This window comes from Muscardinus avellanarius (genome assembly GCF_963383645.1).
Source record: "Muscardinus avellanarius genome assembly, chromosome: 4".
Taxonomy (NCBI): Eukaryota; Metazoa; Chordata; class Mammalia; order Rodentia; family Gliridae; genus Muscardinus; species Muscardinus avellanarius.
In genome coordinates, this window is record NC_137789.1 from 92,456,964 (window position 1) to 92,471,512 (window position 14,549).

At 44.1% G+C, this 14,549-nt stretch overlaps 1 protein-coding gene across 2 annotated transcripts in view; it reads left to right on the top strand.

Annotated features, from left to right (window-relative positions):
• Window positions 1-14,549, top strand: part of LRMDA (leucine rich melanocyte differentiation associated) — a gene marked incomplete at both ends in the record, with an annotated part of 1,107,765 nt that overhangs the window by 624,583 nt on the left and 468,633 nt on the right. For both annotated transcript variants that reach the window (XM_080695153.1, XM_080695152.1), the window contains 2 exons: window positions 3,566-3,692; window positions 13,818-13,957. In XM_080695153.1, the coding sequence (XP_080551279.1) occupies window positions 3,566-3,692; window positions 13,818-13,957 (267 nt within the window). The remainder of the gene's footprint in view (window positions 1-3,565; window positions 3,693-13,817; window positions 13,958-14,549) is intronic.

Below are 14,549 nucleotides of genomic sequence, written 5' to 3' on the forward strand. Positions count from 1 at the left end.
ATAATTATCTTAACGAGGATAGGGTTAATTACAGTGGAAACTTAAAAGTTCTCTCTGTTTGAATCCATTGGAGCCGAATGCATTGTGATGTTTTGTCATTTTGATGTGACTTTGGAAAAGGCACTGGGACTCTCCCAGCAGCCTCAGCGGCTCCTCGGGGAGCCTGGAGAGCCCTGCAAGGGAAGTGACTGAGATGGTACCTGTGGGTGAGATCACGCTGCTCTCACTGGTGGAGCTAGCAGGAGGCGGGAGGGCTGCCTGAGCTGGGGAGGCTCTGATTAGGTTTCTAGAGCAAAGCACCTGCCACCCAGAGGCCGGGCTCTCCCTGCCTGCCCTTGCCGACTGTGCACCAGGCGGCTCCAGCTGGTTTTCCTCTGCATTGGGTAAAGCCCCTTAGCCTCCCAACCCACACTTCAGCCATCTCAGCCTCTGCCAAGGAAGCTGCTGAGTAGCCCTTACATGCGGTCACCCCCTCCACCCGAGCTCTCATTTTTGGGTTCATTTTGCATTCTATGCACAATGTTCCAGCAGAGGGATTACAGCCCTGCCCCCAATGTCCTGTAACAGATCTGCAAGGATCTCCAAAGCCTGTTCTGCCTCGTCATCTTATTTAACCGCGGGTATCTGTTTACAGGCACCTGGTACATGGGGTATGAACTGAAAGATGGTTGCAAATAATTTTTCTCCTCCTTCCTGAAAAACAACAATAATAACCCCCCAAAATGCTTTTTAAAGTGAAAAAGCTGGCTTCCAGGTGTATGTTTATGGGCCTCCACAGGCCAGCCAAGCCCCACAAATCCTTTTTCCTGGTTGTTTTCCCCTTCGTGAGCTCTGGGTTCTCTGTCTCTTGTCCCCAGTCCCTCAGCTCTGAATTCCACTGATTAAATCACCATGCTACCCTGACAACATGAAAACAGGGATCTTATTCATTAACAGCCTCTGTGTAACACGGTTTTCTTTTTACTGAGCAGCTAATAACCTTCTCGGGCAAAAAGAATCTTCAAACTAGGTAGGGGGCAGGGGACCTGAGAAGGCACTTCCCTCCTTCTCACTGGGTGAGGGGCAGCCCAGGGGCCCTGCAGGGAAAGAGGGCTGTCTCCCAGGAGGAGAGGGCGCCCCTCCAGAGGCAGGCTCTGTCTTCTCCCTGCTGGGTCACTTTGTCCTGTGCCTCCCTGAAGCACTTTTGGAAGGAAGCTTTCTTCTGCTTGCTAGTTGCCAACCATTTGCGGAGTGAGTCTCAAGATAAAAGTATAATATTTGCATAACATAACTCCGGAACAATGTGTGTTTGGATACTGCCTTCAACCAGAGCCCAGCTGATGTTTGTGCACAAAGGACTTATTAGCTGCCCAGAAGGCTGCCTGGCGGGAGGTGGCCTCCACGCCCCCTGTGGCAAACAGGGCCTGGCCCTGGGAAGCACTTTTGGTTAATGAGCATCCCTCACTGACCCCTGTGGAGGAGGGGACTTCAGAAGACCCTGGAGTGCCCTCACACACCCCCTGTATCCCCAACACATTCCCAAGGTCAGGGCCTGGGGAAAATCAGGGAATGAAAAGGATGAAGAAAGAAAGGAATGACATATTAACTTGTTAGTCCTCCTTGTCTGTAAGAGCCCATGACCTGGGCAGAACTTAGAACACGCCCGAGTCCACACTGCAAGGAGATGGTAGAGCTGAGCCAAAGCCCCACGCACCGTCCTACCTAGATGTTTGTGCATTGTGTTTCCCTCACACAGAACCATGAGGAAGAAGAAAAAGGCGGGGCAGGAATGAAATAACCCAAAGTGATCCTCACGCCCAGATGTGCACCCCATTCTCCCATGTTGAGCCTGGCAGTGTTGGCTGTTGGAGAAGGCACAGACCAGATGTGCAGGCCAAGCTCTGGGCCCAGTGGAAGCTGAAAACTTAATCACACACAGTGCAGTTTACACCTTGCAAGGGTTAACTCCTATTTATTTACTTACTTGTGTGTGTGTGTGTGTGTGTGTGTGTGTGTGTGTGTGTCACCAGGAATCTCTACCTCTGAACTATATCCCCAGCCTTTTTAACTTTTTTTAAAATACAGTCTTGGTAAGTTACTGCATGCTGGCCTTAAACCTGCAAACCTTCTGTCTCAGTCTCCCAAGTACTGGGATGTGCCACCAGCCCTGGCTTGACTCTCTAACTTGGAGGCTTCTTGGCAGGGGTCCCACCAGAGAGCTCTGGATCCTTAGGGAAAGCTCTAGTGCTAATATTCACACACTCTCCATACACACCTTGCACGCACAAGCACACACAGCTGCAAAGGAGCTACTATCAGTAAATGAATAAATAGTATGGACAGTATCGTCCTGATTCGTCGCATTTTATAGAATAGCTAGAGATCCCATGCGAGCCCTCTCCGTCGACGTCGTAGCTCAGCTGTCAGCCTGTGCAAGCTCAGCACATCTCCTGGGTCTGGCAGGTGCGAGCTGGGAGTCTGTGCGTCTGCCTGTGTCCCCGCACCAGGCGGCTTTCTTTAATTAATGCTCGTGTGCACCCAGCAAGCACTTGTGCACAATGCCCAGTGTCCCCTCCACTCCGCGCTCTCGAGGGCCCACCAAATGAACAGTTAACTTTCCTTTCTGTGTATACACAAGGCCATTTTTCCCTTCCTGATACATTATTTTTTTCCTGAGCCGGGTACTTAATCCTTCCAGATGCCTTTTATTTACTGTCTCAACATCTACATTGCTATACTCTATATTTTTCCCCCCAAATAAAGTGAAAAATCCCATGTTCCATAAATTAAAACAGTAACTTCAAGTCCAGGTGCTTTGAAGCAGAAATTCTCCCAATCCTCCTCCTCCAAACCAAACCAAAAACAAATAAAAAGAAATAGTGAAAGAAGAAAGAAAAGGCTCTCTTAGGCAGAGTGATTATGTAATTCCGCAAAGGCTTTGCCTTTGGGGGTAGGCTGGAGGACACTGGGCAGAAGCAAATTAAGTGACTAGCAAAGAAAAAAGAAAAGGCAGAGGAGGAGGGAAAAAGTCAAAGGATGTGAAGAGAGAGAAAAGAAGCCTTCCTTGCTGGTTCCCTTCTGACTGTACAGAGGAGAACCGCTAAGAAATGATACTTGAAGTTATATTTATTATTGTAAGAGGGGTATGATATTTCTAGGCAGAAATGATGGATGACAACTTAAATTTGTGTCCAGGGAATGAAGGTGAACTGTGACAGAGTTATTTATCTTGGGAATGGAGGTTAGGGTCAGCCGAGGCTGGGTGCCTGAAGGCACAAGACATTGACAAATTTATCCTGCAGGCCGTATCTGAAGCCCTTTGTTTTGGATCCTGGCTACTCACTAAGTGACCCTCATCCTTCATGTTGGCAACCCGTGAAGGATGCGGTGAGTGCCAGCGGCCCCTTCTCCCCCGCCGCCCCCGCCCCGGCTCCCGCTACTAATTCTTGTCATTCACTTTGCTGACAGGCACCAAGCCCAAACTATTCCCAGTCCTGAAAGGGAAGGTTAAAATATTTATTTCGGCTCATAATGGCCTCCCTGATTTAGTGCAGGATCATTTTTTCCGTTCCCTTTGTCACCGCAGGTCACTGGAAGGACTGAGCGCATTCAGGAGCCTGGAGGAACTCATCTTGGACAACAATCAGCTCGCGGAGGACCTCGTGTTGCCAGGGTTACCCCGGCTGCACACCTTAACCCTCAACAAGAACCGAATATCCTTTCCTGTGCCCACCGCCCCCATTCCCCACCCGGGCCCACAGTGCACCCCTCCAGCCCTCATGCCCCCACAAATGCCTGAAAAATGTCAAATGAGTTTTATGTGTCAGCTAAATTAAAGTATGTGAAATACAGTCCATGGGCAGACAAAGCGTTCTGTCTTCTGGCACTCGGGACACTTCAGAGTAATTTATTATAGGTCATTCATAAATGAAATGCACCATTATATCTTCCTGTTGCTCCATTTTAGTGTAGAGATCTAAGTTATGGCTGCGAAGAAATCTTTTTAATAGATAAAAATAGAGAAAGAAAATAATGTCAGTGCAGCCAGGAGGTGAAGCCGGGCCTGTTGGCTTGGGCTTGTGTGGGAGAGCGACCTCTGGTGGGAAGTTGTGGGTAGTGCCTGGAAGCCACCTCGGAGCTTTCTGGAAGGCTCTGGGGCAGGCCAACTGGGGCAGTCTGGAGAGGAGAGGAGGGGGAAGGGCTGGGCTGGAAGGAAGGTGTGAAGGCAGCTCTGGCTGCCCACCCTGGTGCGCCCTGCGCTGGGCCCAGGATGAGAGGTGTAGGAGAGAAAGCCGCTGCAGGCTGTGGCCTCCCCGGAGCAGGGGAGGACCATCCAGCCTTCTGTGGCAGCCAGGGGCTGCTCTGGGTGCTGTAGGAGAACGGAATCAGGAAGCCTTTTCTGAATGCGGGGTACATAATCTCCCTGTTTTTCTCTTTGGATTACCATGCACTGGAAGGCCAGCTCTAGGAAGCCAGGTGTTCTTGACTTCCTTCATACAGAGAGGACAGCCTGTCAGAGAGCACAGGTCCCATAAATATTTGTGGGAGGAACAAACGAATCATTGTGATGAGTGCTTCATTGCCAGACACTCTTGGACATCAGACACTGATCTGCATACTTTGCAGGATTGTTCATTCTTTCCAAGCCAGGTGAAAACGGTGTCATTTTCCCACTTATCTATATATACATTGAGAGAAGTGAGGTGTAGGCCCTCAGCCCGTTAACAAGGTGGGAGGCCCCAGCTTTCACCTCAACTGTGATCCCAGCCAAAGTTCTTTCCATTGCCCCGTGTTCTTCCAGACTTGAAGCCTAATTGCCTTGTTTTATTGACGGAACATTTGAAACCTGGAATAGTTAAGTCACTTGTTCACGGTCATGTAATAAGGTAGAAATAGAAAAAGGACCAGGGCATTTCCCCCTAGATTATAAAATAAAAGCAGATGTACCGATTACATTTAACATATGCTTATGTCAGCACTTAAACATGATTTGCAAAGCAAATCAAAGCACTTATTAGCCATTATTCATGCTTTAAGCCATAAGTTAATATTCTTCATTCTTCAAAGAACTATCTCAGTCAGTTTTTGCTGCTGCAACAGAATACTGTAGAACAGGAAGCAGCAAATCTTTATTTCTAAGTCTTGAAGTTGGATGTTGGGGTTTTTAACATAGGAATTGTTTGGGGACACAAACATTTAGACCTTAGCAAGTATGACCATTATTAATGGGTACTTTAACAGAAGGAGAAGAGGAGGCCTATAAATAAATTCACATTTTGTGTCATAGTGAAATATTGGTAGATTTTTTTTCCTTCTTCTATCCTTTGTCAATCAAGTTTCCTAGTCATCGTTTGAGAACTTTTTTCAGTGTGTCCTATGGCATCCTTGGCTGTCCTAGGTGATCAATTGGACAATACTTTTAAAGTACTCAAGGACAGGATTATTAGACTAGAATTTCTATGATTTGGCTCCTTCATTGAGCTCCAAGGTGCCTATTCTGTGTCTTGTGTCACTGTAGAATATTAAGAGTTCCTGGACTTGGAGGCTGGGTGTGGTGGCGCGTGCTTGTAAACCCAGTGCTTGGGAGGCTGAGACAGGAAGATCGCACAGGTTCAAAGCCAGCCTCAGATACTTAGTGAGGATCTCAGCAACTTAGTGAGACCCTGTTACCAAATAAAGTATAAAATAGGTCTGGGAGCATAGCCCAGAGGTAGTAAAGCCCCTGGGTTCCACACCTAGTACCACACACACACAAAAATGAGTCCCTGGACTTGGATTCATGGGTCAGCTCAATCATATCTAGGAGCTATATGACCTTGGACAAGTCAATCTCTGTGTCTCTCTTTTTCTTATCTTTAAAGAAATAAGTTGAGCTGGACGTGGTGACAGTGCTTGTAATCTAAATACATGGGAGGCTGAGACAGGAGGATCACAGGTTCATGGCCAGCCTTAGCTACTTACTGAGGCCCTCTGCAACTCAGTAAGACCCTGTTTCAAATTAAAGAATAAAAAATAGGGCTGGGGTGTAGCTCAGAGGTACGATGCTCCTGGGTTCAGTCCCTACTACTGCAAAAAAAAAAAAAAAAAAAAAAAAGAAAAGAAAAGAAAGATGTTGGACTGGATGATGGTTTTACTCTGAGCATTGCTGATAGCAGAGACTGTTGAGCCTCTCGGCTGCTGAGTGCTGAGAGCTTGCCTTAATCTTTGGTTGAGCCCTTTCCCTAGGCCATGATTCACCTTTCTTGATCTATAGCAGCAATGTTAGTGAATAACAAGGACGACTTGGAGGGGCCAAGTGGAAGATGTTGTGTAACTATAAACCTGACTGATTATATTATCCTGCTGCTGGAGACACGGGAGCCAAGGGCCGGCTCTTTCAGGATGCAACAGGACTCTTTCCTTTTATCTTCTCTGTTCTGTTGATATGATCATGAAGAAGACCTTCCCCATCCACTTGATCTACAAGTCACAGAACAGGTAGGTAAACACAGGAAGCATCGTATACCATCCTCTCAGCCTAACACTCTGGTCACCCTTTCAGCCACCTGACTCTCCTACTCCACTGAGAAAATGCCCCGGCCTCTTGCACAATTCATAGTGTCCATGTTGCTGTTGCCATCCCATGACATGCCTTATGTGTGTGCTGTGTCAGCTTTTGCCACATAATAATCCATTCCCAAACATGGAGGCTTAAAACAACAAATACTTTATTTAAAATTTCGTGATTCTGTGGCTCACCTTAATTGTCCAGGACTCAACTAGCTGGTTCTTCTGCTGGTCTTACCTTGGGTCACTCATGTGGCCATGATTACCTGAAGCTTTGTTGTCACTGGGTCATCTGTGACAACTTTACCATGCCTAGAGGCTGGTGCTGCACATCTGTAACAGGCTGAACCACACATCTCTAACAGGGGGTATGAGCCATCTCACAAGAAGGGAGGTTCCTGCACCAGCCCTGGTATACAAGTACTCTGAAAGTCTTTTATTATGAAAACAAATCACATATGAAATGTGAACCGATGAGGGAGGGGACCCCACAAGGTGTGGATATAAAGCCAGTTCCTATAGCAATCTTCTTTGCCGGCCTCAGCATCTCATTTCCCCAAGATTTTTTTTGTAATAAAAGGAGCCCTAGAATCACTCAACTATTGACCTTCTAAAAGGGTATTAGTGCTTTCTTATGAAATTGAATCTTTCATCATACTAGGAAGCTTTATAGAAAAAAATTTTGTATCAATTTTTTGTGAACTTAGTATTTATTATTTATTTATTTATTTGGATTTGGCATCTATGGAGAGTTATTCACTCTACCTAATTTATCTCTCTTGTAAATGCAGAGTTTCTTTTTCCATTTTGGTTTTGTTTATAGTTAACTATGTCTACAACATGCTTTGTGTTGCCGGGCGTTGTGGCGCATGCTTGTAATCCCTGCGCTTGGGAGGTGAAGACAGGATGATCATGCAGGTTCAAAGCCACCCTCGCTGGCTAAAGAGACCCTGTTTCCAAATAAAAATATAAAAATAGGTCTGGGAGTGTAGCCCGGAGGTAGAAGGGTTTCCAGGAACCCCAGTACCACCAAAATAAAAACAAAAACACAAACAAAAAAAGCCCTCAAAATCGTATGTGTTACTAGACTCTGGGAATTTGAGGTGCTGGCTGCTTCTTCTTCTTCTTCTTCTTCTTCTTCTTCTTCTTCTTCTTCTTCTTCTTCTTCTTCTTGCAAGAAGAATGGTCACATAGGGCTTAACTGTCACAACAGGCTCTGAGGCCAGACTTCCTGGGCTTGTACTGAGTCTCCCACTTGCCCCATAAACTTCAACAAATTCTGTAGCATCTCTATGTTCTGGGTTCCTCTGCAAAATGGGGAAAATAATGGAACCCACCCCACAGGTTGTTGTGGGAAATATTCTAAGAATCTCACCAAGATTACGTTTCAGTAACATGGTAAGTGCTATGTAAGTGTTAGCATATCATTAATATTATCCTAGAGAATTGTATGAACTTACTCATCTAAGTTGGTTCACATTATAACCAAAGCCAGAGTATATTTCTTTGACTTTTATAATTTATTACTATAATAACATGCTAAGAGTTGGATATCACTGATGAATAATTCTCATTTTTATGGGAAAACTAGGAGAGAGTGAGCTATTGAATGTAAATTGTCAATGGTGAGGATCAGCCAGGAACCCATCTTGGGGAAGTCTCTGTACTTGCCAGGGGCCTCGGGTTTCTTTTTAAAATTGTTAATGTAGTACATGCTTCAGAGTATTGTTGAGAGATTAAAATGGTATAATATATGGAAAACTACTAAAGTCAACACCCAAAGACTTTATAACTTCTTAGTACATTTTATTGTTACCTATCTAAAGCCTCAATGCAAACCCCCTCATTTTTCAGTGTTTTGTGTTAGGAAATTATGAGGCACTTTTCCTCATAGAAATACAATCTCTCTAGCATCTAGATTCTGCCATTTATTGGCTGTGTGACCTATAACCCTTAAGTGTTATTTGGACTTGATAATATTTCCACTGTGTGTATAAGTCAAAATGAAATAAAATGTCATTGTATTACATATTCACAATTCAAATATCCTTTATTAGCATTAGCCCTGGTTAAATCCTCCAGTGGTTACAGAAGCTGCCCTTTGACCTGGAGTTCATTCCAGAATGTAGGATGTCCCCATCCTCACTGTAAAACCACTTTGGACCTGTGCAACTGGACATGTATGCCAGCAGGATCCTCTCCTCCTTCCTACTTCAAACTTGTAAGGCAAGATATTGCTTTGACCTCGGATCTTCCATAGAAAATCTCTCTTGGTAAGCTTAGCCATGACAGCTGGGCTTCGCAATGGCAACTTTTTGTAGACAACACTGGAAAAAAATCTAAACGCCAAGTCCTTAGACAGAGAGTTGACGAGGGAAACCAGGTGTGTGCTAAGAATCCAGCTGGAGAGGGTCGAGACTCTGCTAGGTAGCTTCAAATTTTAAAAAAGGAAGACATCTTAGGGAGAGTCCCTGAATCCCGTGGTCTTGGTTAGCCAAAAGACACCAAATTTGTTCCACTGTTTGCCTCTGGTTAATTTTCAGTGCAACTTGACAAGAAGGAATGTGACAAGTTCTACCTCAGCTCACAATCAGGCAAGACGGGCTGTGTTTGTCCTTGCTGACCCAGGGGACTGAGAAGCCAATTAAAACTCTTCTCGTATTTCATGCTCTGGTGGCAGAATTAACACAGAGAAGAAGATCTGTTCCAGAGCACGCAGGGAGGAGGTACCAGGCTTCCTTGTCTGGAGTGGATTTGGGGAGATCACCTGGCTCAGCCCAATTTATCATTTCATAGGATGTTGAAAGTCTTAGAACAATGGAGCTTCTGCCATACAAAAGAGCCTAAATGTGGCAGACTCGCTGGCATAGGATGACTGAAGCTTCTTAAAGCCTGCAGATCATTTGTCCAAGGAATCCCCCTGACCAGGACATTTAGGTGATTATTCTCTTCGTGACCTCCTGTCCAAGGTTTTGAGGCATGTAAAACTTACCTAACTCAAAGGAGCCCTCTTAAAGACAAAGACTTACATAATTATGAGCATGAAAATAGATATGAAAGAATGTTTCTTTGGAATAAAAATATAGCGGAGCAAATAAAAAATTACATTGATAAATACCAAAAATGTCAAAATACCTTTTGCTTTTCATAGAGAAAATAGATATTTCATCATTTAGCATGTGTGTTTGAAATTTGATTCTTATTTTTAATAGTTTAGAGATGTTCTGTTTCACCATTGCCATGGTTTGAATAAATGTCCCACCAAGGTCTTTGTGTTGAAGGCCTGGTCCTTGGAGGTCAGCATTGTTGGGAGGTGGTGGGGCCCTTAGGAGTTGGAGTCCAGTGGGAGGTCATTGGTCATTGGGGGTATGCCCTCAAGGGCATTGTCAGTTCAGGGATACTTCTCCTCTCTCTTTTTCTCTCTCTCTTTGCATCCTGACTTACGAGGTGAGTGGTTTGCTGCATCATACAACCACCACCATTACCATCTGGTTTGCCTGTTAGAGGCTCAAAGCAAAGGGCCCATCTGGTCTTGAATAGAAGCTCCAAAACTGTAAGCCAAAAGATATGTTTTCTTTTTATAAGCTAATTACCTCAGGCATTTTATTATAATGAAGGAAAGCTGACTCACACAACTGCTTATATTGGTAATTTCACCACTACCTACTGGTAACACTGTTAGGATTATTGGATTATAGAGAAACTCTTCCACCTTTCTGTAACATGTAAACTTTATAGACTTCAGAAGATTTTGAATTATGGATAGGTGTTTATATGTGCATATGTGTGTGCACATGCTGAACATCTTAATTGTAAATGCTGTTTGAATCGATGAATTTGTTAACCATTAGATCATCAGTTCTATGATGGTCCCTGCATGTTGGTGTTAGCCTGGTGGGTGGTGTTACTAGGAATGGAAGCATTCCTATTGGTACTCTCCTAATGATTTAACCAGACACAGATATGACCTTACACTGTACAAATTTACCCCCACCAAGTCATTGTTTAATGTCACTCCTACAACAAAAATTCCCCTTAGCGAGATTACCAGGATTCTAATAGTCATTTCCATGTTTACCTATTTCAAGGGGGAAATGTCATAGAAACATACAATGGTCTTACTTGATTAGTGTTTAAAAATTCTAATTCTGAGAATTTTACAAAAATACATGACCGTGTACTTTTATTAGTGGGGACTTTCCCAGGACCTTAGGAGGGAACCTTTACAAGCCTACATATGAAGATGTACTAAATTACATCAGGCTTGCTTCCTCAGATGGGTGGCATGCTAAGCTTCAGTTTATTCATCACCAACTATTGAGAAATGATTGAGATTTGAATCAAACTCAGTTATCTAATGTTTCTACAACTTACAAATTTTTACCAGTTTTGAGTTATGCTTATTCCCACCTTCTTGCAGTAGATGCAAAGAACCAAGCTATAGGGAGTTTGTCCTAAGAGGGAAATAGGTTTGGGTACAGCATCACTACCCAGAGTAGACAAGGCTTCCCCTAGGTCATCTAAGCCCCTTGTCTTCATCTATAGTTAGAATCACTCCAGATCAATATGTCAGCACCATCTCAACAGCCAAATATCTTGCAATCGCACAAAGGAAATTCTGTGCTAGCCACAAGACCTGCTTGGCTTGTCTAGCTGCCCTTCCTAGGATGAGGGCTCTGCCTTGAGGTCTTATAACAACCTGATAGGCATGAGGCCCAGTGCTCCTTGGAAAATCTGATGGGCCCTGTATGTAGGGTAGAGGTTTGGGAGTGACCTTAAAGTGGAGAAACCAGGCTTCTGCAGGTCCAGGGCCAGGCATAGGGCACTCCAATAGAATGACACTGCTGACCCCAGGCCAGTCTTGGGTAATAGGTGTGGACCTAATGAATTTTGAGGTTGGGTGTGGTGGTGCATGCCTGTAATCCCTGGACTCAGGAGGATCAGAGAGGCGGATCATAGGTTCAAGGATAGCTTTAAGCTTAGCAAGACTCTCAGCAACCTAGTGAGACCTGTTTCCAAACAAAAAATAGAGATGGCTGGGAGTTTAGCTTGGAGGTAGAAAGCCCCTGGGTTAAATCCTTAATATCCTATACTAAAAAAAATATTTTTGAGGAAGGTACTTCTCCAAAGCACAGGGCCCCCTTACGTATTCCCATGTGGGTTGGAGTAGAGTGGTAGAAAGGGCTCTTTTCTTTCTTTTTTAATGTAATAATGACTGTGGAGCATAACAAGGATGGAATCTACTGGAAAAGTTGAAGTTTTCCTTAACTTGCTCACTATCATTTTAATCAGTTTGATATGCATTCTTTTCTCTCTTATTTCCTCCTTCCCTCCCTCCCCCTCTCTCTCCCTCTCCATGGTGCTGGGGATTGAGCCTAGAGGTACTTACCACTAAGCTATATTCCTAGTTCTTTTTTTTTTTTCCTGAGATAGGGTCTTGCTGAGTTGCTTGGTCATCTTTGAATTTGAAATCCTCCTGCCTCAGCCTCTGGAGTAGATGGGATTATAGGTGTGTGCCGCCATGCCTGGCTTAATTAGTCATATTTAGATGCTATTTTTAAAGAGATTAGAAATTGAACTTTAAAAGTGTGTCTTGTAGTCGGTCTTCAGTGATGGAATGTGTTGTTTTGATTACAAGCTGTCTACCCTCTGTGCTTCCAACCTTAGCTCCCTGATGGAATCTTCTCTTTGAGCATCCTTCGATGTGATTTGTGAATGATCTGAAACACTGAAAACTTCCATGTCCATTTTTATTGAGAAAATGGGGAGGAAATTAGCGAACTGTGAGCACTGTGGCTGAGTGTGCTTGCGTGGCTCTCCTGAGAGTCTTCCCTCTCTTCTGCTCTGCTCTGCATCTCATCTTCTCCCGCTTGCTTTCACCACAGTAGGATTCATTCAATAAAAGATTTAAGGTTGACATGTGAGCCTCAAGTACCTGAAAGCTCATCATGTGGAAGAGAAAATGCCTTGTTCTCTGTGGCCCCAAGCAGTTAAATTGGGTCCATGGGCAGAAGTTAGAGGAAGATTCCAGAGAAAAGAAAAACTACTATTATTGCAGAAACAGAATGCGCTCTCTTGTGGTGACTCCTTGGCAAGTCGGGACTGGATCCAGACATGGGTGGCATCTGGAGTTCATTCTTCTCTGATGAGTTGAAGCAAAGTATGAGAGAAGCTGGTGACATCCCAAGCTTAGAGGACATTCTGACAGAGCAAGAGTAGCCCTTTTCCTTAACTTTACCTTCCTCTCCTAGGTCCAAGTGGATTCACTTCTGGAGCATGTCCTTGCATGTGTGCTTAGCCCCTGTGCGCTGTCGTCCCCTGGTTAGAGCCCTATGTGTCTGCTGATGTTGGCTGGCTCCTCTCATTGTGGCCTCTGCTCGGGGACTGTCTAGTCATCACCTTGCCTAGGGCTCAGCTGGATGTGTGTGGCTTAGGTCAGGAGTTGCTATCTGGACTAGGCGGTTGTTGACGATTCCATAGATATATGGAATCATCTGTAATAAAGATGCTCTTGCAATTTTGGCTTGGAGATCTCAGTGTTTGTTCTGATTGGGCTCCCAATGGATTCCATTAGGAGATGGCTCATGGAATAATCTCATCACCATGCACCGCCTCTGTCCTTTCTCTTTTTTCTCTTTTGTATAAAATATTAGGTCATAGCAGAGTCTCCTGAAAAGCATTTGACCTGCCTGGCTTCACAAAACCTCTTCTGTCTCCTGCTTCTAGTCTTGTTTCCCCCACCCTAGTGCTTTATTGCCCTCAGTGAGGTCCCTGAGCAACATTTAGCTCTCTGCAGGCTGTCAGAGCAGAAGATGGGCCATCCCTATTCACATCCATGCCATTCCTGTTTGTTCCAATGATGAATTTCTACTACTAAAAGAGAAAAGAGGATATGTTTTTAATGAGACCTTTAGAGTAATTTCTAGTTTTCATTACTAGAAAAACTGGACTTACACACTGAAAATGTTTTACTATGCAGAATATATCCTTTTATCATTAAAAAAAGTAAAACTTCTGAGGAAAGAAAAGGGTGATAAAACAATTAGGCTTTTCATTCTCCCTGAAGTGTTCTGCACTTAGTCTTACCTGTACAGAGAAAATCTGGATTTTGTTTTTGGTCATAGAAGTGAAAACTTAACAATGTTCTGTACCCACAGCTAAGTTGTTTTCAACCCTTACTCAGTTGTCACTGGACTAGACCCATCAGTTGCAAGGCAATGCCTGTCACTTATAGCCTGGGCTCCTTGCTCAGCCATTTGTCTTTCTGGACCAAGATCCTTAACCTTTATCACATCACTGATTTGGAGTGTCTGCTCGACCATCTGGCAGAAGTGACACCGGCTCTGGAGTATCTCAGCCTTCTGGGCAATGTGGCATGTCCCAACGAGCTGGTCAGCCTGGAAAAGGATGAAGAAGACTACAAGAGATACAGGTGAGTGTTCATACAGTAAGAAAGGGGGACATATCATCTTTGGGAAGTGTTATATGGGAGGAAACACAGTAGACGTTTGGTAAATGTTTAACTTCTATCTTCTGGAAATTTAGAGCCATTGTCTCTCCCTTTGTTGAAGTCAAGGGAGCCAAGAAGGATGAATAGCTGTTGGGTGGTCTAGGTCAGAGTTTAATGTATTTTTTTTTGTAAAGAGCCAAATAATAAGCATTTTAGATTTTGTAAATTATGTGGACTCTGTTACAGCTATTAATCTCTGCTGTTGCAGTATAGAAGTATCTATAAATAATTTATAAATGAATAGTCTTGGCTTTGTTCCAATAAAACTTTTTTTACAAAGTTCATAGCAAAATTCATCCCATGGGCTATAATTTGCTGCTGACCACTGTTTTATGTGGTAAGATCTTTCTATGGTCTGCCTCTGAGTCATTTTTTGGAGAGAGGCTTCTTTGCATCCAATTTTAGAGAGTTCATATATATTCCCAAGAGGAAATCCCACAGACTCATATTCTCCAGAATAGACCTTGGTATCCATTAGCACGTACCTTGATGGGCTTCATGTAAAAAGCTTTTC